Source organism: Eptesicus fuscus, chromosome 18 (genome assembly GCF_027574615.1).
Source record: "Eptesicus fuscus isolate TK198812 chromosome 18, DD_ASM_mEF_20220401, whole genome shotgun sequence".
In the NCBI taxonomy this organism is placed as follows: domain Eukaryota; kingdom Metazoa; phylum Chordata; class Mammalia; order Chiroptera; family Vespertilionidae; genus Eptesicus; species Eptesicus fuscus.
The window spans coordinates 31376593-31400426 of NC_072490.1; the positions used below are offsets into that span (position 1 = coordinate 31376593).

The following is a 23834-nucleotide window of genomic DNA, read 5'->3' on the forward strand; positions in this document are numbered from 1 at the left end:
CTGCCCACTGCAACAGGTCCTGCTATTCAAGCCATTCGATCAGAGTGCGGCTGAGTCTCCCATTGGGGCCAGAGGCCCCCGGGGGGGGGAGCCGAGACTCTGACATGGCGTGCACACGCACACTAACACGGCCACACAGCTGAGAACCTGACTGTTGAGGGAGGTACTGGGGTGGTCTGATGGGGGGTCTCAATACCTGGGATGCGGTGGGAACTCCTGAATGCCCAACAGGTGAGGCACTAGCTCAGTGCTGGCACCTAATAGGTCTTCATTAACCATTGTGGGATGAATGAATGGATGAATGGATGAATGAATGAATGGTTGTTACAAGAGTCTTTGCCTTTGAGTTCTCTACGCGCAGGGACAGAGACCAGGGCCCTAAAGGCAAAGGGGCCTCCCAAATCTTGGGCAATTCTGAGTTTTCATTTCCTTGGTCTCCGCTAGGGAAACAACCTTAATAATGAAAAACATTAAATATTTCTTCCGTTTGTCTAGAGCGGGGTTTCTCCACCTTACCGCTGGTGACATATGGGCTGGGTAATTCCTTGTGGGGGGCTGTCTGGGCATTGCAGGGTGTTCGGGAGTATCCCTGCCTCTGCTTAGCAGCTTGGGTGGGGGGCACTACTGGCATCTAGTGGGCAGAGGCCTGGAATGCCAGTAGAGGCCCCCATCCCAGTTATAAATGAAAGGTCTCTAGACATCGCCAAATGCCCCTGGACGGAGGCTGGATCACCCTCAGGTTAGAAACACTAGTTTAGGGCAGCGATTCTCAACTCCGGTGGCCTATTAGAATTACCTGGGAGCTTAACAACAACAAAAGATGCCCGTGTCTCACCTTGACACACTCTGATGTAATTGTTTCTGGGGCGTGGCCTGGATTAGGGAATTCTGAAAACTCCCCAGGTGCTTCTCATGTTTAGCCAGGTCTGAGTGACACTGGTCTAGTGCTCGGCTGGTGGGTGGATCATTATGGCGGTTTGCTGACTGGAGAAGTGAGGTCCAGAGGGGTGTGGTGTTGCCCTGTAAGTGGTAGCATTGGGATTTGAACTCAGCTCATCAGACTCCTAACCCAGTACTGGTTCCAAGAGGCAGTGCACAGCCTGGACAGACTTGATATTGAGGGGGGTCCTCCATGTAAGTCTCCCCTTTTCCAGGGGTTTCCCCTACCCATGGTCTCCCACCTCCTCACCCACACTTCAGTTTCCCTGTGTTTCTCTATACAAAGGCACAGCAAGCCATCGCTGCACTTGAGTATGAACATGAGTTGCTTTCCCTCTTCTAGGGGAATTTGCGAGTTATGACTCTTCTATAACAGTGGGGGGATGTAGTAGAGGTTAAAGGTGGGATAGATGGTGATGGAAGGAGCCTTGACTTTGGGTGGTGAACACACAATACAATATACAGATGATGTACTATTGAACTATATACTTCTGGAACCTATATAATTTTATTAACCAATGTCACCCCAATAAATTTAATAAAAATTAAATGTGTATATAATAGTGAAAAGGAAGGCTTTACATCAGCCCATAGGTGAGGTGGGGATGGTTTTGGGAGGGTACATGACACCTTTAAAATCCAATCAAATAGGTAATTGCCTCTGGTTAAGGATCACCTCATTCTAGCTGTTTCCCAGCTGCAACCCAGTTCCATTTCATCCACAAGTAATGTTAGAGCATCTCCTGTGTGCACACAGAGTTAGAGATCTCTGCTGGTGGGGTCCCCTTCACTAGGCTCTAAGTGCCCACGGTGGAGAGCACCTTCTCCGGCTTCTGGGGCACCCACTGCACTGTGGCTCTGAGTGGACACGGAGTGTGGGAGGCACACAGATGACAGCCCACACACCCCAGACCCCAGCCAGCGCCCTGAGGAAAGATCACACAGGTGCACCATCATGACTAAACCTTCAGGTCTGTGGCGGAACTCCCCACTTCTGGCGGGGGTGGCACCAGAGGAAGCCCACTTCCGAAGCCCCAGAGAAACAGTGAGCACAGTGGGGTTTCGAAGCTTCTCCAAAGAGACGTCTTGAGCAGAGAGCACTTTTATTGGGATGGTTGTGTTCGAAGAAAAGGGAAAGGGACAAGGCCAAGAGACAGGCTGCTAACCGATACCTGGAGGTGGCTGGACGTTTCTGCCCCATGCTGTGCAGAGCGGGGACCCTGGCCCGCATGCCCATGCCACTCATTCCCCGAGACCGAGGTCTGCCCGCTTCAGTGCACCTTCTTGAACACTTGCTTGCAGACCACACCCTCCACTCTCATCTCCTGAAACAAACACAGATGCTTGTCATTGGCCAGACGAAGGCCACACGAGGGGTCAGTACAGCTAGGGGCAGCAACTTAGAAAATACCCAGTGGCTGCTATTCTTCCCAAGAGTTGGTTTGAACTACCCAATTCCTTGGAGAGTTGGTTGAACTGGATCAGTGTCCATGAGGCTACAGCCTGTGAACAGAGCTGGTTGGGAAACTGATGTGGCTCCGAGCTGACCAACAAGACCGACCCTGTGATGCTCCCACTGCCTCCCTAATGGGCCAAAAGACTCTTAAGAACCTCAGGCCTAAACCCAGGACAGGGTCTGTGCCCAGCCTTGGAAGAAATCAGGTCCAGACACAAGACTCGACCCTTCAAAGGGCTCAACAGGTTGCCACAGACTCGGGTGGCAAACTAGCACGCTGGTTGCAAGCTTTACTTGCATGCTGGAGTTAGCTGGGGAGTCTGAAAAATGCCTGGGCCCAGGTTAGACCAGTTCTATCAGCATCTCAGTGGGTGGGGTACTGAAGTTGCTATTATTAAACACTCCCAGGTAGTACTGAAATATCGCCAAGAAAGCCATGCCCTGCCTACAGGGCAGCCCTGCTGATGGCTGCCAGGGGGAATGGCAGCACAGTGTTGCCACCCCTCCCAAGGGTTTTTTTTTGAAGGCTAGAGGCCTGTGGCCCCCAGTTTGCACCCTCTGTCACGGAGCCACAGAACCATTGGGCTGAAAGGCCCGTGGAGATCACTCAGCTGCCCTCACTTCTGCAGCTGAGGAAGTAAGGCCCAGGGAGGAGATGCTCAAGGTCGGGCACTGCAGCCTGGCTCTCCGTATCGTCCTAAGCCGCCTCTGAAAAGAATGCCCTCGCGCCTCTTCGCCCGTACCCGTCCCAAAGCTCTAGCAGACCCTGATCTCTGCAGAACCCCTATGTGGTAGGATGCATTTTGCAGATGAGCTGGAGGAAAGAAGGTACCTACTCAAAGGCACCCAGTGAGTCAGGACTAGAACCCAGGTCACCTGGACCAGCGTCCTTTCTTAGAAGGTAGATGGATGGGGAAGTCCAAGGGCACAGGAGTGATGAGAGGTCTCCTCTCCGAGGAAACGTCTAGCCCTCTGGATGCTAAGGTCCCTTCTCTGGGTTTGTGGGTGCTTTTTCCAGGCAATGCATGGAGCAGAAGTGGCTTTGTCCAGAGGTCCCAGGCTGGAGGGCAGGGTGAGTGGGGCCCACAGCTGAGCTGAGAAAGGCGTCTCCTCCCCAACCTGGATTGTTGAGATCATGTCTTCGAGAAGCTTAGAGAACTGTCCTAGGTGCTTGCCTGCCACAGTTGGCATGGTGAAAACAGACATTACTTGGGAGTACATTTAGTTCTGCCACTTTCTAGCTGTGTGACTTGGAGGTGAGCCTCTATGCCCTCATCTTGAAAATAGGAACCACAGCAGGACCTGTCCCACCCTCTCCCCAGGAACCCACCAGGTGCAGCTCGTCACCCTCAATCCACTGGGTCCAGCCGCGTCCTTCCTTCTCACCCTTCTGCACGCACTGGAGCTTGTCCCCGTCCCAGCTCACCGTGGTCTGCCAAGCAAACAAACAGTTTATGTCAGTCTTGAGCTAGCACCCCCCTGAGGGCTGGAGGAAAGGCAGCCCCAATGGATCATCCAGTCAATTTCACAGAAAGTTTGCCGCCTAATACTCCCTATCCATCACGTGCTCTTATTAAAATATATAAATCAGCCCTAGCCAGTTTGGCTCAGTGGATAGAGTACTGGCCCGAGGACTGAAGGGTCTTGGGTTTGATTTCCAGTCAAGGGCAGGTACCTCAGATGCAGACTTGATCCCTGGCTCCTGGTCTGGGCGTGTGCAGGAGGCAACAGATTGATGTGTCTCTCTCACATCCATGTTTCTCTCTCTGTCTCTCCCCCTCCCTTCCACTCTCTAAAAATCAATGGAAAAAATCCTCGGGTAAGGATTAACAGCAACAACAAAAAATTAAAATAAAATTAAAATATGCAAATCAGTTTAAAAATTACATAGACCTTAACAAATTTCATTTAAAAGGGTAATTAGGAGAGAAAGTGTCATTGAGGCGGGGCTATGAGAGCCAAGGCTGAGAATGGGGCTGGAAGGGAGGAGGGGCTTCCGAGGGCTGAGTGCACACTGGGTGTGTGTGTGGGGGAGGGATTTGGGAGGAGGACGGTGAATTCTGCCCATCCCCAGAATTCATTCATTCATTCATTCATTCATTTGCAAGGTCTTGGGACACCAAAAAGACCACACTCCTGCCCCCAAAGAGCTGTTCATCTTACGGAGAACCCAGATATAAATACCAACTGCAGGCAGGAATGGCAGCTCCTGCAGGCACTCCCTGTGCGTCTCCAGATCCTCCTGACTGTCCATGTGGAACATGGATTAGCATCTCCGTTTCACAGATCTGGCTAAGAGACTTGCCAAGTTCACCCAGATGGGCAGTGGCCGTGCCAGGTCGGAACACAGACCTGCAGGGCCCTGACGTCCTCCTCCCCACTGAACTCACAGCTTCCCTAGTGGCCCAGGGTCACCAGTTACAGACCAAGGTGGCGGGAATCCAGATGAGCCTCAGGGAAGGGGATGCTCTGGGAGGAGGAGGCTCCAGGGCTGGGCCTTGAGCGACAGAAGAATGGAGCTGAAGCAGAGGAAGGGAGAGTGGGGAGCGGGCTGTTGAGAGACCACCTTGAGACAAAGGCCCAGAGACGAGACAGCACAGACGTGCTTAGGAAGCTCCGCGGGAGGTTCCCGGGGAGGGTGGGGAGAGAGAAGGAGGTCCCCTGTCCTGTCGGTGCTCGATACCCATCCGCACCCACCACCTTGAGCTCTCACATCTTCCCTGAGCACTTAGTACCCTGCCAGGCGCTGGGTGTGCGGAAGGGAAGACAGACCGCAGGAGGCCCAGCCTGTGTGGATGGGAGACATCATGGTTTTACTGGAGCAGCAAAGGGCCCACCCAGAAATATGGGCTCAGAGTGTTGGAATTTAGAGGTGAGACAACCCAGGAGCTGCTGGTCTAGGCTGGGGCCTGTGCACAGGTGCAGTGGGCATCTCCCCTACCTGCAGCCACCCGCCTCCCTCTGAACAGCCCTTCCACTGGGGCCTGCTTCTCCCCTGGAGCAGTTAGAACTGTCTGCCCCTGGTTCACTGTGTGACTCTGAGCAAGTCCCTTCTCTGGGCCCCAGTGTTCCCATCTGTCATGCGAGGGGGTCAGGGGCCCAGCTGTACAGCGGTAGGGTCTAGGGTTCTGGTGCTCCTGCCCTGGCTCAGCTGAGTCAGGACAGTCAGCAACAGCCTGATAAGGATTCAGGGGAGAAGGAGAAATCTGGGAATGGGTGTGGGGTGAGTGTGGCCCCTCCCTATAGGAGGACCACCTTCCCCTATAGGAGAGCTGGTAACCCATCTCTTTCCTGGGCTTGCTGATCACTACTGCCCTCTGCTGTTGGGATGACGCCACAATGAGACACATGCACAAGGGTGACAGGTGGAGCCAGCTGTTCCCCCACCTTTGTTTGCACAGGAATAAATCCGACTTCTGCCCCTGAAGCATGTCCCCTGGGGGTGATGGGGCACAGGAGGACTTGGGGTGGGGGTGGCTCTTCCCCTGCAGAGCTCACTCGAGGCACATATCCAGCCCCAAGCCCGAGAGAAGGTCCCACCTCCAAGTCAGAACATAATGAAGTTCATGTCTGACGAGGGCTGTCATGGGTCATGACCTCAAGTCACAAGACAAGATGCCCATTCACTGGCCGCCTTGGCCATCCCCGGCCTGTGAAGGGGAGAGGGGACTGAGAAATCAGGCAGCTCTGGGCTTCAAGGAGCTCCTATGAACACCTTAACAGAGCTGCTCTGCGTGTGCTAATCCAGAGTCTACTCTGCACACTGAGGGCTCCAGACTCATCAGAGGCCAAGAGAGACTCACTGGCTCTCGGCTACGATGTACATACTTCTGCCTCTACCGGAAACAGGGCCGCCAATGAGCATATTCATACCCTCTGTACCGGAAAACACAAGAAATGCTCTAAAAAGAACATAGTCATGAAAAGAATGTGTGGGATCTTGTTTCTTCAGAGATAATTACTCTAACATCTAGACTTCTGTCTAGTGTTATTTTCTACTGATACACACATATATATATTTCTGCTTTTTAAAAATTAGGGCTGGCATATGAGGCAGAGCTCAGATGTGAATGGGATTTGCTTGTTGAAGTTGGACAATAACTAAAGTCTTTCGTGAAGACCGATGGGGCTGCTAGTTATCACGACTAAGTGTTTCAGGAGCTCCTTCCCTTCCCAGAGATGTCGCACCACCAGGAGGCCGTGCCGCCTGCTGAGCTGGGCGCCAAGGAGCAGGGCTGTGTCCGCTTGCTGTAAAATTGAATGAGTCTTTGTTTAACCTTTTGCACTCAGATGTCGAGATTAAAATTACTCTTTGAAAGTATCAATAATTTGAAATATAAAAAAAATCCAAATAAATAAGTTTGTATGAGAAGAAACTCCAGTTTTTTATTCTACTGCTGCGCTTTGTAAAATCTGGGGTATTTAAAAAATTAAATCCCGAGTAGAATAAAGGAATCGAGAAAAAAGCAAGCGAGTGCAAAGGGTTAAGCAGAAGATCTGTTTGGAGACTTCCCACAGATAGCTGTGATGACTCCAGAAGCGTGACTTAGTTCTCCTGCCTCTGCCCCACAGTCAATGTGGTGGGAGGGAGTTTCCTTTTAAGCTTTGTGTCCTGTGGGAATAAACCATCCATTTCCCAGAGAATCAGATTTATCCTAAGAACAGAAAAGGGGGGTGGGGAGCCAGGGAGGAGGCTGATCACCTACAAACAATGGAGAGGGAAGAAGGAAAAAGGCAATGTTGCAAAGGGGAATGGGTAACAAACAATGGTCCCTTGTTCCCTTATGACACAAAACAGAACTTCTGATAACCACCTTCCCGGGGCCCAAGAAGAGGCCATTCTGTGGCCGCCTCTGCAGGAGGCAGGCAGCCACCTTTGCTAGACCCGGAGCAGTGAGGTCTGGGACAGGGGCTCAGCTTGTCCTGGAACCCCAGATCTCATTCAGTCTAGTTTTCTAGTTTGGACCCTCACCCTGCAGAGTCCATTTAATCGGGGTCTCACGGGGGAAATTTCAGCCAAAAGTGTGTTCCTGATGCTTCTCAAGTGGCAGATGCTCTGGGGCTGTGGTCTGCAAACTTCGGCTCTCGAGCCACATGCGGCTCTTTGGCCCCTTGAGTGTGGCTCTTCCACACAATACCACAGCCTGGGCGAGTCTATTTTGAAGAAGTGGTGTTAGAAGAAGTTTAAGTTTAAAACATTTGTCTCTCAAAAGAAATTTCAATCGTACTGTTGATATTTGGCTCTGTTGACTAATGAGTTTGCTGACCACTGCTCTGGGGCAAGCATGTCAAACTCACGGCCCACAACGAATATTTTTGCGGCCCAGCCAATATAACGTATGTAAGAAATGTTTTAATAAAAATTTCGTAACTTAATTTTTACAATAACCTGTTATACATAATTATTAATAACGAACTACAACGTTCGCTAATGACTGATTACTATAATCGTGTTGTATTCATTTCCCTTATGCGCCTTACGCGCAGGCGCACCATTTCTCTCCACTAATACTAGCAGCGAATATTTTAGCAGCCGATTGCCACATCATTAGTCTTGGACTGACTTGTTTGGTGTGCGCAACAGGAAATATTTCGCTTTCGGAGAACAAGAAAAACAGGTTTATTTGCGTTAACGCTTATTAATTTGTGCAGTTATTCAGTGTCTGGTAAGTTAATGTTCAAGAAAAAATATTAATTTTCATTAAAATGTTCTCTTATTTTATGTTAATGATGACTCATTTATTTCAGCCCTTTGTGTTCAGCCTGTCTGTATCGAAATAAACCTACGTTTCTATGACAGTTGAAGCTTTTGTTTTGTTGTGGCCCACATGAACTTACACCTTGTTTATTTGGCCCGTGCTAGCCTTTGTGTCTGACACGCTTGCTCTGGGGGCTGAGGTGGACATGGTACAAAACACGGGGATGGCAGTGCTGCCTCCAGTCCTCAACCCCGTGAGTTCTGGGACGTCACCTTGGATATGAAGCCCAGACAAATCCAAGGACAAGGGGGGAAGTATGGCTATCCTCAGCTCCCTTTCAACCGCAATTCTCATCGCACAGACCACCTAAAAGCCTGCCAATGGGCTGGAGCCCAGAGCAGCTGGTTGTAAAGCAAAGCCAGTCTAACTTTTCTATTAAAAATGAATAACCTCCAACACTTCGGCCTTGTCAGCAGCTTTCCCAAAAGGACATGCACCAACGGATGAATGCAGACAGCTCTGCATCACGCTGACAGAGGACTGTCCCCTTAAAAGCCACTGTCTGGCTCCCCTGACCACGTAGAAAGCCCAGCTGGCACAGCTGCACGGGGACCAGGGACGGAAAACCTGACTCCTGCAGGCGCCCGAGGAAGGATGTCCCAGGGCGGCCTCGAGCCGCCCTGCCCCGTGCAAGTGACCTGTTCCAGAAGTGACAGACCGTTCCCACTAAGTGGATTCATCTTTGGCAGTGACCGGGCATGAACCACAACGAGCGGGATTCAAGTTGGCTGCCAAGCGTTTGTGACATTCGTTACAGCTCCCACATGTCCCAACTCCCGCTCCTGTGAGCGGGGCTGGGGGACGATCACCCACTCATCCCTCCACACTTGCCCGCCCAGCTCTAGGAGGCCCCCTGCTTATGCACCACCCAGAGGCTGGGAGTGGATCTTGTTTTCTGTGGTTTTAGAGCCAGAGCTTAACAGGGCAGGTCTTGTCCACGGTGATTCTGCCTGCAGAGGCCAGAGCCAGGGTTGACGCAGGTCTGACTCCAAACCTGTGCTCTTTAAATTTGGGGGATGAATTGAAAAAACCAGACAGTGTACTTCTACACGTGATGTGGATTACTAAACGATGCCAACTGGCCATTCCTCCTGGAGTTTGAGTTTAAAGTGTGCTTTACCCTTTGAGGGCTCCTGGGACAATGCGGAAGTTCTCAGCCTCTGGAGCTTGTGGGAAGGGCAAGGAGGGTCACAGAGAACCTGCCAGGTGCCTAGTGCTGTGCGGGGAGGGTTCCATAGTGTTCCACTTGACCTTTAAAGCTGATAAAAATGAAGCTTAGTTAAGTCACCAGCCCAAGCCACCTCGGGGTTAGGAGTCGAGCCATCACGTAAGCCCACTTCTCTCTGGCTGAGGAGGGCACGCGCTGCCGTGAGGCCAGGCTGCTGCTGAGTGGCTGGGCTGGCTCCACTTCCTCTGATCCATTCCTAGGGGGCTGGCAATTATCTAAAATCAGCACATGCGAAAGGAAAGCCAATTCACTCTAAAAGCAGATTAAAACTAAATTAATAAGGCCTTAAAATGTGAACAAGTAATTAGGGACATAAATGCTGTTAAAAGCAACTACTACAAACCAACGAAGCCACAAAAAGGCCTTTGTGGGCATGGAAAAATGCAATTCCAATACCGCAAAGATGCTTATAGCAAATGATAACTAATTCTTAGGGCAAACACAATGATAAAATGTTAAGACTCTGTTGTCTTTGCTCAAAAACAACAACAACAACAAAAACAAATAACGAAAAAACATAACCAAAAAATGTTAAGACTCTTCTTGACATGTTGTTTTTAAAAACTCCTTAAACATGTAAGAAAGTACCCAGAATCAATTTTAAACAAAAAACTGCCAGAGATCCCGAGGCCCCATGAGGCCACGGTTCTGGGTGCGGAGGAGGGCAATGGGGCTGGAGATGGTCGCAGGGCTCCTGTGGAACTGCACGCAGTCCTAGGGGACCAGCACTGAGGGTGGCCCTGAGGCTGGGCTCTGCCTGCAGGGAAGCAGATGTGTACACTGACATGGACCCCACCCGCAATCCATGCTGGGATGTGAGATGGGCACCCAGCCCAGCCCTGGATGCTGGGAAGGCTTCCTGGTGGAAGAGGATCACTGTCACCATCACTATCCTAACAACACACACTGAACACTCACTACGTGCCGGCAGGACCTTAAACAGAACATGGGTCGCAGCAAGTTGATCCCTTAAGCCACCTGGAGCAGTTATGCTTCTCCCCATTTTACAGATGTGGAGGCTGAGGCTTCCAGGTCATGCACCCAGGAAGTGGGGAGATGAGATGTCCCTCTAGTAGCACTCTTGCCTACTGTGCTCTGCCATGCCCTGATCTGACCCTTGGATGAGCAGTAGGCTGTTGCAGCGCGGTTCTGTGCAAGGAAACAACATTCAGCAATTGTGGGTTCCACGCCTGCACACCAGCGTCAGGTGCTGGAAACAGAGGAAGAAGAAGACAAGCAGACAGAGGATTCCAGCAGAACGGGACGTGCTGGTTACAGGCAGGTGCCGGCATGTAGCTATGCAAGGGGGAAGCCTCCTCACCAGCCTCTGACGTGGGGACAGAGGTCCAGCAGGGAAGGGTTCCTGGAAGAGGTAATATCGGAGGTAATGCTGGAATTGACACCAAAAACTGCCTAAAGGCTGGGTTATACAGTAAAAACTGAAAAAGAAGCACGAGAGACTTTCAGGCAGGGGGCACAGCCTGGACGGATGCAGGAAGGGCAGGGCGACATGAGGGGCACTGCCTGGCTGGACTCTCTTGGCATAACCCTCCATGGAGCCTGAGCCTGCACCTCCCACCCCTGAATTTACTGGGAGACCACTCACAGCCTCTCCTCTCCCTCAGCCTCACATCTCTGTGGCCCCACCAGCCAAGCCTGGTGCAATGGAGGAGCCAGATGTTTGCTTCTCGGGCAGGCAGAGCCGGCTCTGCTCCTCAGCCAGTGCAAGGATGACCAGGCCCATCCGAAGTGGGAGGGCATAAGGGCACTCCGTCCTGCCAACAAGGCTCAGAGGGGCTCTGAAAGGCAGAGTCCTCCTCTATTTTTTGAATCTTTCAAGGAGAATAGAAACAAACAGCTCCCAGGAGGTAAGAGATGCTGGCTCGGTAACCGGGAAAGAGGGAGCAGGTCAGGGGTCTGGGTCCTTTTAGTCCCAGAGGGTGCCAGGTCCCACCTTAGAATCTCTGGCAGAGAAAAGGCACATCACCACTGGCTGAATGAGTAGGGACACTCTTGTTAATTTTCAGGCCATGAACACCCAGTTTTTAAGACAAGATAGCCCAGGCAATGTGGCTGTTCATTCTGCCTTAGGCCAGCCTTATAAAGTGGGGTTAGCCCCTGGTGTGACAGGGCCCCGACTTTCTCAGGCCCGGTGCACTTGGTCATCATGCAGGCCACACAGCCAGCGAGGGCATCAGCCGTGGTGTAACCCCCTTCTGCCCAACTCTGACCCTGCGCTGCCCCCTGTGCCCACAGGACCACTGTGCTGCCATGGATGGCGTCACCGTGGGATAGCACCGACTGCAGGCTGCGGGCCTGGGTCTGGCCCAGCCACGGGGCAGCAGTTCTCCTGCCGGAGCTGGGCACTCAGGAGAGACCTAATGAGAGCCTTGGGCAGGACAGAGGCAGGCCTGAGCTCCAACCCATGCCCACCTCCTTCTAGCTGGGTGACCTCAAGCCATTTACTCCACATTTGAGCCTCCATTTCTTCCTCTGCAAAACGCGCTTGACACGGGACAGAGCCAGAGGAGGAAATGAAACAAGGGGCTGTGAGGACCAATTTCAGTGCCGGGCACATACAATCCTTGGAAAGCAGTAGTTCCCCGGCCCTTGCCCTGCCCGGCCTGTGTCTATGGGCCTACCTCCGCTCATGGGACCCTGTTAGCTTTTCTCTGGATGGCCAGGTGTCCCCTTACACGTTCCGGCCCCAGAATTTGTCTTTTAATGGACATGGTTTACAAGGTGCGAGAATTAGTAACGCATATCGCTAGAGCAGTTGTGTGAGGCTTTCCTGCATCTACTCCTCCCCAGGGAGTAGGTACCCCTTACTGTATAATTATCCCCACTTCACAGACAAGTAAAGGCACAGAGAGGTGAAGTAACTTGCTTAAGGGCAGTGGGTTATAAGTGGCAGAGATGAGATTCCAAAGATGACAGTCTGGCTCCAGAGCTAAAATCAGCCAGACTGCAAGGCCCTCTCTCAAAGGGAGCTGGGCTGTGGACAAGCAAGAGCTTGAAGGAGAGCCAGGAGCAGCTGCCCTCAGGCCTTGAAGCTGGGGTTGTTGGCCTGCAAAATAGCCTCCACTATCGGGGACGGCAAACCAGACGTCACTCCTCTGCACCCGACGAGTCCATTCCCCGACACGACCGCTTTGCAGAGGGACACTGCATTTCAGACTTCAAGAGCTTCACAGAGGGATTAATCCAGAGCTTTGACCCCTTAGCATAACAACGATGTCATCTCTCTCTAGTGACAATCTAGAGTCAGACCAGCAGGAGCCAAGCCCTGCTCTGCCAGCTACCTGATCTCAGACAAGACACCTGTTCTGTCATTGTCCTCATGGATAATACAGGAAGAATTCTGGCATTTTCATCAGAGAATCCTGAGGATTAAAGAACGAATGCGGGGAAATTGCTTCGAATTCCTAGCACGTGGGAAATAGGGACACGCTTTAGCTATTATTAAATGGCAAGTGGATTTTGCAGTGATAGGATCGATGGCGACCATTTGTATTGTTTGAGGGCCTGCTATTTTTACTTAACACTCATTTGACAAGCACATTGGAGCCCCTGGTGCTGGGTACTGGGGATACAAAGGTGTAGGCCCCACTGTCTGGAGTCTCAGATGCATTATAGGTGTCACAGGTACCCGGGTAGCAGCACCTGCAGAGAGAAGCAGTGAGGAGAAGGCAAGAATGAGGATGGAGAGTCAGGACAAGACTGATGGAGCAGTTAAGCCTGGGCTGGTCTTGACCAATGAGAACTTATCTTCCTGGAGGAGGAGGTGGGGGCCTTATCCCAGGGAAGTGAGCAGAGAAATGCAAAAAGGGGTTGGCAAGTGAAAGCACCTGCAAAGGGTGAGGTGGGGGAAGGGAGGTGGGGGGAGGCAAAGTATAAGGTGTGAGGTAGGGAATGGGGCTAAAGAGGCAGGTGTGGCCTGGCCTTGCCTGTCAGCCCTGGGAAGCTTCTGGCGGTGTTGAGTTTCGAGTAGCATGATCAGATTCCCGTTTTAGAAGGGGAAGGTTGGGCTGCAGGGTTGAGGGCAGTGGAAGGGGGACCAATGTGAAGATACTGCAGTCATTGAATAAAACAATCCACGGAACACAGCCTGGCACGCAGTAAGCACGAGAGATGTTGTTATCATTACTACAGGCAAGAGGTAGGCAGAACTGTGGGGGTGGGGAAAGGGGAAAGAGACACTAAGCTGTGGAACTTGTTGACTGGTTGCCCATAAACGCTTTTCATTTATCTTCACGGGGATCATTTACATGGCTATGTGGTGCTCTATGGAATTAAAACGCCTGTCACTCTAACCACCGTGGTCATCTGGCACCTAGGAACACCAGCAGGAGGCAGCCTGTTCTGTAAACCACACAAAGAAGGAGTCCCTGAGATCTGAAGGCGAGTCCCCAGTAGTGTGATGGGGGCAGGCCCTTAGGTCTGTCTGTGAAATGGGAGAGCAGCATTCCCTCTAGGATCGCTGGGGGCAGGGCCTGCCACAGAGTAGTGGCCCTCACGTGGGGTGGGTCGTTAAGGATTATTACCACACAGCTACAGATACCTTCCTCCGAATAGATAGTTTGTTTTTTTCTTTTGAATGATTTTCCTGGACTATAATCCCATAAGCCTTATGGCATAAGGGGATCTCTAAGGTGACTTTTCTGACTCGTTGCACACTGTGAGAGGGGATGTCTCCCCTCATTTTCTGAGGGCGGAGCCAGTTTGTTGCAAGGCTGACAAAGGTGGGTGCTGCAGCCTGGGCTCCCCTGCACCCTTACCCCCTGCCTTCAGGCCCCTCTTCTTTATACAGTTCTTCCCCAGAGTGCTCCCATGCTGTTCTAGGATCCTCAGCCAGGAAAGAAGGGGAAGGCAGGCAGGAAGGAGACGCGTTGACACCCAGGCATTAGAGGCGGCTAGCTAGCACCTGGAGGTATTTACATATTAAAGGAGCACCTAGAGTGGTCTGTGGATAGTTAACCAAAATACCTGTGCTCTGATGGAGGCATTTCAGGCAGCAGGACAGGGACCTGGGGTTCCCCTTTGGAGGACAAGGTTGTGTGTGTGTGTGTGTGTGTGTGTGTGTGTGTGTGTGTGTGTGTGTGTGTTCTAGCACAACTCAATTTATATAACAGAGACAGCAACAAAAATGCTTCCCAGGGAGGAAGTTATTGTGAACCAGGCATGGAGGCATGGTCCTTGCTCTCTGAGATTCCCATCAGCTCCAAGTCAAATATGAATGAATCCCAATAACATGTGAAATGTCTGCAATAGGACCTGGGCTGGAGGGGTTGGTTTCCAGAGACTTCCATGGGGGAAATGGGGCCCTAAGGGCAGTGATCAGTTTACTGACTCTGGATGCCTGCAGGGGCGAGTGGAGGGGCTTCCTGCCCCCCCCCCCCCCCCCCCACACACACACACCTCTCTGCTCCCAGGCCCTGTGGAGCCAGGGCTCTGGGGTGACAGTGACGGGCTGGAAATCCTCAGAGACTGGGATGGTAAACCTTCAGTCTAGGGCATCAGAGGGCTCTGGCCCTTTGCTGCACACAGCATTGTGGCTTCACAAGGCTCAGTCCCCTGTACTATCTCTATGGTCCTCAGAATGTGCCTTGTAAGCAGCAGTCATGATGCCCATTTTGCAGATGTGAAAACAGAGGCACTGTGCCAATCTTTAAAGTCACCCTTCCCCACATCGTCACGCCTAGTCAATACCGGCTACCTCCAGGTTGTGATGGGGCTCACAGTAAGTGCCAGGCCTCAGCAGAGCTCCATGGGAGGCTTTGTAACAGAGACTATCTAATTAGAAGCCCTCCTCAGCCACCAGCTGGTTCTTAACCTCTGTCAGCCCAGATTCTCATCTGTAAAGTGGGTGTAATGATACTGAAGAATAGCAGTTGTGAGGACCAAAAGAGGAAAATTGCTAAAATCATTTGGTGCAGGCATGGCACTTAGTAAGAACTGAGTACATGCTATTTTCCTGTGTTGCAGCCTAACAAAAAAAAAACACCTAACAAACCAGTGGGATTTTTGAAAGCTACTTTGTGAATTTTATTTGGGTTGCTTTAATTCTTCCTTTGGTAATCCTCAAAAGCATGCTGCTGACACGATTTCAAAGGTCGGAGAACTTCAGCTAAGACATGAAAGAAACTCCGTGTTCCCACCCGGGAAAGGCCCCAGCCGAATGCTGGGGGCCTGATCTGGGCAGAGGCAGCTCCCACGAGCTGCCAAATCCGACGGCATTCTCAGCTCTGCAGCCCAGGGAGTTACTTCTGCCATTGGCATTGTGTTTTTAAAAAATCTCTTTAATGAGTCAAGAAGAGGATCAGAAAGCTGGCAAGAGTTTATACCCAAGTGTTAACAGCAGTTTGGTGGGTTTCATGTATACCACATATAAGTAGATGGATGGATGAACGGATGATGGACAGATGGAAGCAAGAAAGTCAGGGAGGGAAGGGAAGGAAACATAGATGGTTAAAAGGAACAGAATTCAGAAAATCTATAAGTGCTGATATAGAAAGATGCCTAAGAAATATCATTGAGTGAAAAACCAATATACAGCACTGGCCAGTAGCTCAGTTGGCTAGAGCAGTGGTCGCCAACTGGTGGTCTGTGGACCACTGGTGGTCCATGAGGTCCAAAAGGTTGGCGACCACTGGGCTAGAGCATTGTCTTGATACAACCAAGGTTGTCGGTTCAATCCCCGGTCAGGGCACATACTAGAATCAAGCAATGAACGTATAAATAAGTGGAACAACAAATCGATGTCTGTCTGTCTCTCTCTCATCAATTAAAAAAACACCACCAATATTTGAAGTGGGCCTTCCTTCCTTCCTTTTTGGCTTTAGAGATATTGACTAATTAAGTGATTAATAGATGAAGATTTCCAGACAGACCCACCAGAAACAGTAACAGGAGTAACCTCTGGGGAGTGGGAATCAGGCCAAGAGAGGGAAGGGGTCCTTTCCATTTCAGTCGACTGGCTCTCTCCTCTGTTATTTGGATTTTTCCCTTTACAATCAAAACAAAGGACCGCTCAGAGGGGCGGAGGCTGGAAGCGGAAGGCAGGCTCTGTGGAAGGGGTCATCCTGAGTTCAGAGCTGAATATGAAGGCGAGGCCTCGGCCAGAGGAAGGGGCGCCAGGCTCCTGCGTGAACAAAGCCACCCCCTCCAGGGAAAACCTGACCCGGTGTCCATGGTGGGATGACAGATGGCCCTTCTGCCACCACCACGCAGAGCAGGCTGGCTGTGATTCCTGGGAATCAGCTGTTCATGCGAGGGGAGCTGGGAACAAAGAACCCCGCCATTCCTCATTCCCAGGGATCCCCTGGCCCCAGAGTGGGGGACACGATTTGAAGTTGAGGGGCACCTTCCTTTTTCAAGGCCCCCCACCCTGCCACAGCCTACAACTGCTCGATTCAATAAATGATAATGGCTTCAAACTGGGCTGGAGATTTCATCCGGATGGATAAAGGCGTGCAGGAGGCAGGGGAGAAAACCTGGGTCTCGTCTATACATTTCCACCAAAATGACAGCCTCTGCTGCTTGTGGGGCATGTCAGAGCTGAACAGAACAGACTGAAAACGTTGTGAGTGACTCTGGCTACATGGATCTGAATCCCTCCATGCCTCAGCCTGGGGAGAGGCCGTGAGCCATTTCAGGTGGTTCTGGGCATGGATGGCAGTGTCCACAGGGGTCAGATGATGGACGAAACCGGCCAGCGGCACACAGCTCTCTACACCTGGTTTAGAGAAGCGCAGGCACAGAGATGTTTCTTCACTCCAAAGCAATGGATCAAAAGCTTTAGTTGCATCAGAACCACCTGGTGGGCACAGTGAAACCCAGATTGCTGGCCCGATGCCTACAGTTTCTGATTCAGCAGGCCAGGGGCGTGGCCGGAGAACCTGTTTCTTGTGATGCTGCTGCTGCTGCTGGCTTGCCCTTAGGGAGCCATCGCTTGGCGAGCTGCTCAGGAACCCAAGGCACAACGATGAGGATGGGCCAGCTGATCCTTGACTTCAGGGAACAGGGTGGGGTGAGCCGACTTCGCAAACTGGAGACTGTTCCATCTAGGGGGGCAGCTGTGACAGTGTCTCAGGGAGCCACATGGCACAGACATAATCAGGCACCCAGTGTTTTTAGCATCTTGATTTTTTTTTTTTTTTTTGGTAAGAACAGCTAGAAATATGGATTTTTTTCTATGAAATATTACAATCTTTGGCAATAATTGGCAACTGGCTTTGAAATTTTCAAACATTGCACAGGCCAAACAAAACACATCTGCAGGCCAGATTTCACCCTCTGGCTAGGAAACTTATCTTGTTCCCAGGGAAGAGAGGCAGGGTCAGAGATCTCTGAGCCAGGGAATCTCCTGGAGGAATGTCAGCCTGACCTCTCCCAGCAGCCTGACCACGCCTCTCCCAGCAGGCTGACCACGCCTCTCCCAGCAGGCTGACCACGCCTCTCCCAGCAGGCTGACCACGCCTCTCCCAGCAGGCTGACCACTCCTCTCCCAGCAGGCTGACCACGCCTCTCCCAGCAGGCTGACCACGCCTCTCCCAGCAGGCTGACCACGCCTCTCCCAGCTGGCTGACCACGCCTCTCCCAGCAGGCTGACCACGCCTCTTCCAGCAGGCTGACCACGCCCCTCCCAGCAGGCTGACCACGCCCCTCCCAGCAGGCTGACCACGCCTCTCCCAGCTGGCTGACCACTCTCTCCCTGCAAGGGCTCCCTGAGGCTGTGGGCTCCTTAAGTCCTCATCACTTCTCTCCTTTGGCCACATTTTGCACACCAGCCACACTGAAGTCTTCCAGACTGCACCTCTCTCACCTCCTGAAACCTCCTCCCAACAGGCTTTTCTGACCTCTGGGCCTTTGTGCATATGGTTCCCTCTGCCTGGAATGCTTTATCTTTTCTCCAAGTCTGCCCTAATTCTTACTTGTCCTTCAAGGCCTCACTCAGTGTGACCTCCTCCAGGGAGCCTTCCATGACCACTGCCCCCAAACCCCAGTTCTATGCTCCTCAGCCCACTGTGCTTCCATCACAACACTGGGCTCAACGGTCTGAAGATGCATCTGTCTCCTCCACTGGCCTGGGGGCTCCAGGAGCCCGTGCTACCTCCGTGACCCCACACTGAGTCCAGGGCATGGTGTGGGATAGGTCCGAAATAGCACTTACCAAGTGCTGCTCTCTTGGCCTTGGCCTTCCTCTCATCCTCTTCCTGTTTGCCTGGCGACTTCCTGTCTATCCTTCAAGCCACAGCTTAGACTCCACTTCCTGTGGGAACTGCTCCTGACCTCCCAGAGCCAGGAAGAGGTCCCTCTCTGCCTCTCCTCCCTCCATGGCACACATAACAGTATGACTGGCTGCTGTGGCCTGTCTCCCCCACTATCCTGAACTCCGTGAGGACAGGACTCTCATATGATTCATCTCAGTAACAAAGGGCTGCAAAGATAGAGCCAGCACCTCAAAATACTTGTAGGACCGAGAGAGGAATGACCACCACCTGAATGAATGATCCCAGGTGAGAATTGACACCTTTGTAATGTGCTGGGAAGAACACGTTAGAATGAAGCCACCGGATGCTGAGAACAAACTGCTTCCTCCCAGCTGCTGGACTGGGTGCAGAGCGTGTGGAGCAGAAGGGGCCACCACCTGGCTCAGGCCCTTGAGGGCCCAGAGACCGCAGCCAGCGTGGCATCTTGGCATGCAGCTCCCCTCCATTCATAAGCCTCAGGCTGGCAGTTCCTGTAATTCTGTTCTAACCCTCCCACAGCACGCTCTTCACTATGGCCTGCCATCCAGCCGGGCAGTCAGGAGAGAAAGGCGAAGCGGGGGCCAAGGGCAGGCCTGGGCAGAGGGGCCGTCCCGCCCCAAAGGGCAACAGCAAAGTAAGCGAGTGGCCATCTAGTGAGTCCTGGGACAGCAGAAGGGACCAGGAGTCTTGCCCGATGTCATCGGTTTGCCCAGCTGCTGGGGTCCCTGATCTGCTCACCTACCACTGTCCTACTGCTGGGTTAAGAAATGAAGGTGGCCACGTGTCCCTTCCTTTGTGTTCAAAACCCTCCCTTCCTACTTTTCTTTTCTTTTTTTTTTTTTTTTTATATATTTTTTATGGATTTTTTACAGAAAGGAAGGGAGAGGGATAGAGAGTTAGAAACATCGATGAGAGAGCAACATCGATCAGCTGCCTCCTGCACACCCTCTACTAGGGATGTGCCCGCAACCAAGGTACATGCCCTTGACCAGAATCGAACCTGGGAGCTTTCAGTCCGCAGGCCGACGCTCTATCCACTGAGCCAAACCAGCTAGGGCCTCCTTTTCTTTTATCATCAAGTACAGCAGTGACCTTCTCCAGAACTCTTCTGGATCCCTCCTCTGTGCACTTCCCTTTGTCACCACTGATCTCACAGTGTTTGAACTGTGTGTCTCCACCACAAAGACTGTGAGTCCCCGCACAGCAGGGATTGTGCGTGCTGGGCTGTGTCCCTGCCGCTGGAGCAGTGACTACTAACATGTAGTTAGGTGGGTATAGTGAAATGGTTAAGGGCAGGCACTCTGGTACTGACGGACCAAATTCAAATCCTCCCTCTGCCATTGACCAGAGACCACACAATAAGTCCTGCCTCCATCTTCTTATCTGTAAAATGTTGTGAAGAAGGAATTAAAATAAAATGTGAACAGTACCAGGTACATAGTAAGCACGAGTATTAGCTAGTATTCCTGGGTGATCAATGAATGTTTTCCGCATTAATAGAGGGAATAAAAGAGCGAAGCTAATTAGCCAGGTTCAAGCCAACACATTCCAGAGGTTGTGGGTGACCCAAAATAAACAGAGATTTTTTTTGTGTTCTGTGAGTTCCCCAAGAGTGAGCTGGGGACGACTGTTCTTACAGTGCAATTCCATGCAGCGGGCCAGGGGGCGGATCGTGGGCAGAGGTCTGAAAGGCAGGGCAGGGCCCCCACCTCACCATGGCAGACCTTTCCCACAGAGCCTCTGGGCAGATTAAGAGGCCTTGGGTCTTTACAGACACAATAGTGTTTTCTCCCACTACTGGCCTCTTCAAGGACACTCCAGGGCGGCCACCCCCTCTTCTGCTATCATTCCAGACAGCAGGCTCCCACTCACTCCTGACTGCCTTCAGATGAATCAACAACAGAGGATGAGTCCTCCAGGCCTGGGGCTCCTCAATCCCAGACACCAGCACTCCTCAACCACTGTCCTAACGAGTCTCAGCCATCTGGTTTCTGCACAGGCTCCCAGCAGAGAGGAACCTGGCCGAGAGCCGGAGCCTGGGCTTCAAAGTCCAAAGACCCAGGTTTCAGATCCCATCTCTCGCCAGTCCCTTCTCCTGGGGAGCCTGCTATGGCATAACATGGGGGACTTACCCCTCCCTCACAGGGTTGTACACAGCGCAGGGCAAACAGCAGACCCCAGTAATAACGGAGGGGGGAGGGGAGGACAAGAGGGAGGGCCTCATCAATAAGCAGAAACCAGCTCTGGGCCCAAGACTGTGAAAGCGAGACCCGAGTACCCTGACCTCCCAGTGACCAGAGAATGTTGATGGAGGTCCGGGGCTGACCTTCCGGAGTTTGCTGTGGCAGCGCTAATTGGGGTCTCCTGGTCACCAGCTTCCCACCCGTGGGGGCGGGTCTCCACCTCCTTCCCCCATTGCTGCAGCCTCTGGCTGGAGCTGCAGAGAGCTGACCTTTCCAGCAGGCGTTGGCTGCAAGGTTCAAAGGAAGCTCCTCAGCGCAGAGTGGAAGACAGTGGGGACGACGGATCCCAGAGTGGAAGACAGTGGGGATGGGGATGGATTCCAGTGGGGATGGAAGACAGTGGGGATGGGGAAGACAGTGGGGACGGGGACGGATCCCAGAGTGGAAGACAGTGGGGACGGGGACGGATCCCAGAGTGGAAGACAGTGGGGATGGGGACGGATCCCAGAGTGGAAGACAGTGGGGACGGGGACGGATCATGGAGTGGAAGACAGTGGGGACGGGGATGGATCCCAGAGTGGAAGACAGTGGGGACGGGGATGGATCATGGAGTAGAAGACAGTGGGGACGGGGACGGATCCCAGAGTGGAAGACAGTGGGGACGGGGATGGATCCCAGAGTGGAAGACAGTGGGGACGGGGATGGATCCCAGAGTGGAAGACAGTGGGGACGGGGACGGATCCCAGAGTGGAAGACAGTGGGGACGGGGACGGATCCCAGAGTGGAAGACAGTGGGGACGGGGACGGATCCCAGAGTGGAAGACAGTGGGGACGGGGATGGATCCCAGAGTGGAAGACAGTGGGGATGGGGATGGATCCCAGAGTGGAAGACAGTGGGGACAGGGACGGATCCCAGAGTGGAAGACAGTGGGGACGGGGATGGATCCCAGAGTGGAAGACAGTGGGGACGGGGATGGATCCCAGAGTGGAAGACAGTGGGGACGGGGATGGATCCCAGAGTGGAAGACAGTGGGGACGGGGATGGATGGTCAGGAGCCAGATCCCAGTTTGGGGACAGAAAGGGGCAGGTCAGCAGGCTTCTGGCAGGGATCCCGGTGGCCCCTGCTTCCCAGAGTGGCTTCATGCTAGGTCATATGGGAAGTTTACACTTCAAGAGGGTTTCCTGTGTTTCTTCTTTATTTCTTCCCTTCCTGCTCTCTCTCCTTCCTCCACCACCCAGAGTGCAGCAAGAGAACAGTCAACAGACATGCCTGGAATTCCAGCCCACCCCTCCCTAGCGATGCTGCTCCAGGCATGTTACTTCATCTCTTTGAGACTGTTTTCTCATCTGTTAAATGGGTGTGCTCAGACCTCCCTCAAAGGTTGTTGGGAGGATTAGGTGGAGTCAAGTGTGTAAAGCACATGTCGGGCCACAGAAGAGACTAAACAAGCCGAAATTTTTATAACTATAACCATCCGCTTTGCACGGAGGAGGATGCTGGATGAGTGGGTGCTGCCTACTTGGGGCACCAGGCCAAGATCCCTAAGAATACAAGGGCCCTTGCTCCCCTCTCAAAAGAATTAGCCCAGCCGTTGGTCAGGCGCCCCCTGGGCAGGAGATGCGGGTGTAGTAAATCCTCACCATGCACTTGCGGTCATCTATGCCCGTCAGATCCTCCTCAAACTCCTTCCCAATCTGGAAGTCCATGATGTAGTTTCTAAAAGTGCTCAGCGTGCGGATGATCATATGGTCGCCGTCCTGCACGATCTCTTTGTCTGGCTTCAGCAAGTTGGCGATTTTGCGCAAGGCCACATTGACATCTGCAGGGGGCCGGGCAGAAGGGGGGAAAGAGTGGGCCGGAAAACTCAGAGAACTGCTCCTAAGGCAGAGGGGCCCCCCGAGGAGCCCGCCCCCGGGGAGAACAGCTGGGGTTCCCTCTCGCTCGCACTGTCTGTGCGCAGCCAGTCTGCGCCTTTTTCTTTAATTTCTTCTTTGCAACAAAGTTTTCCGCCCTTATGCTAACCCTTAAAAAAACAAAAACTAGGAAACCAAGCCCAGCGTTCCCAGTGAAATTATCCACGTCTAGAGCCAACTCTCAGATATTTACCACTAAGGAACCCCGACAACCCCCATCCTCCAGTTCAAGCCTGCAGGCCACCTCGGAGCGCGGCGGCCGCCCTTGCACGCAGGCTCTGGGGAGGAGCGCCTCGGAGGGGTTCGCGGGGCGCCCCGGGCCAAGCTCGGCGGGCAGAGGCTTACCGAGCGCGCGCAGGTACTCCTCGAAATTCTCGTTGGCCAGCATCTTCCAGTACCCGGTGAAGTCGACGGGCATTTCGGGGGGGAGCGATTGGGGCCGGATGGCCGCGGAGCGTTCGGGGGCAGCTCTTGGCTCTGCCGGGGCAGCGGCTACCGAAGCGACCCGGCCGGTGGGCAGCCCGGAAATGTGCGCCCTCCAGTGGGGCGGTGACAGCTGGATTCCAAGCTCGCACAAAGCCCGCGGGAGGATCCGGGGTCGCCGTCGCTCCTCCTTCCCTAGCGGGGGCGGGGGCGGGATGTTGGAGGGCTAGGTCTGTCCATGGCCCGCGGCCACCTTCCATCAGACCTTCAGTTAGCTCACCTACGAAGGAAGAAATGGGGGCGCGGGCGGGGGGCATGTTGCTTTATTGGCCACAACTCTTCGGTTCCTGCAGGATTCCTTCAAAAAACCACGAACTGCTCACATTCGGCGGCCATTGACGGTTGGGAAACAGTCTCTCTGGGTTGCTGGAGCGATTAAGGAAAGAGGCCACTTTATAGGCCTTTGTCTAAAACGCTGCGGCCGGTGGACGCCTAGTCAGGGTCCGGAAAGGGGCAGGCTGGGCAGTTCTACTTTGGGAGAAAAGTGGGGCCCTCTCCACATTCCCTCCACGCCCTCCCCCCTCCCCCCAATAAAAGCGAGGTGGTTGTTGCTTGAAGTGTGGCCAAAAAGGCCCTCTGGGCGGTTCCCATGCACAAGTTTGAGACCCACTGCTTTACCC

At 52.8% G+C, this 23834-nt stretch overlaps 2 protein-coding genes across 2 annotated transcripts in view; both read right to left on the bottom strand.

Annotated features, from left to right (window-relative positions):
- The window catches only part of RBP2 (retinol binding protein 2), a 53065-nt gene extending 34477 nt beyond the window's left edge, over window positions 1-18588 (bottom strand). The window contains exon 1 of the mRNA XM_054708017.1: window positions 18555-18588. The gene's annotated coding sequence lies outside the window, so the exon portion shown is untranslated. The remainder of the gene's footprint in view (window positions 1-18554) is intronic.
- Window positions 1995-23425, bottom strand: RBP1 (retinol binding protein 1). The gene is given in 5 exon segments (XM_008152631.3): window positions 1995-2264; window positions 3726-3827; window positions 22459-22637; window positions 23077-23194; window positions 23196-23425. Coding segments are annotated over 5 exon segments (672 nt in total). The 5' UTR covers window positions 23415-23425; the 3' UTR covers window positions 1995-2210.
- Window positions 23426-23834: the final 409 nt, after the last annotated feature.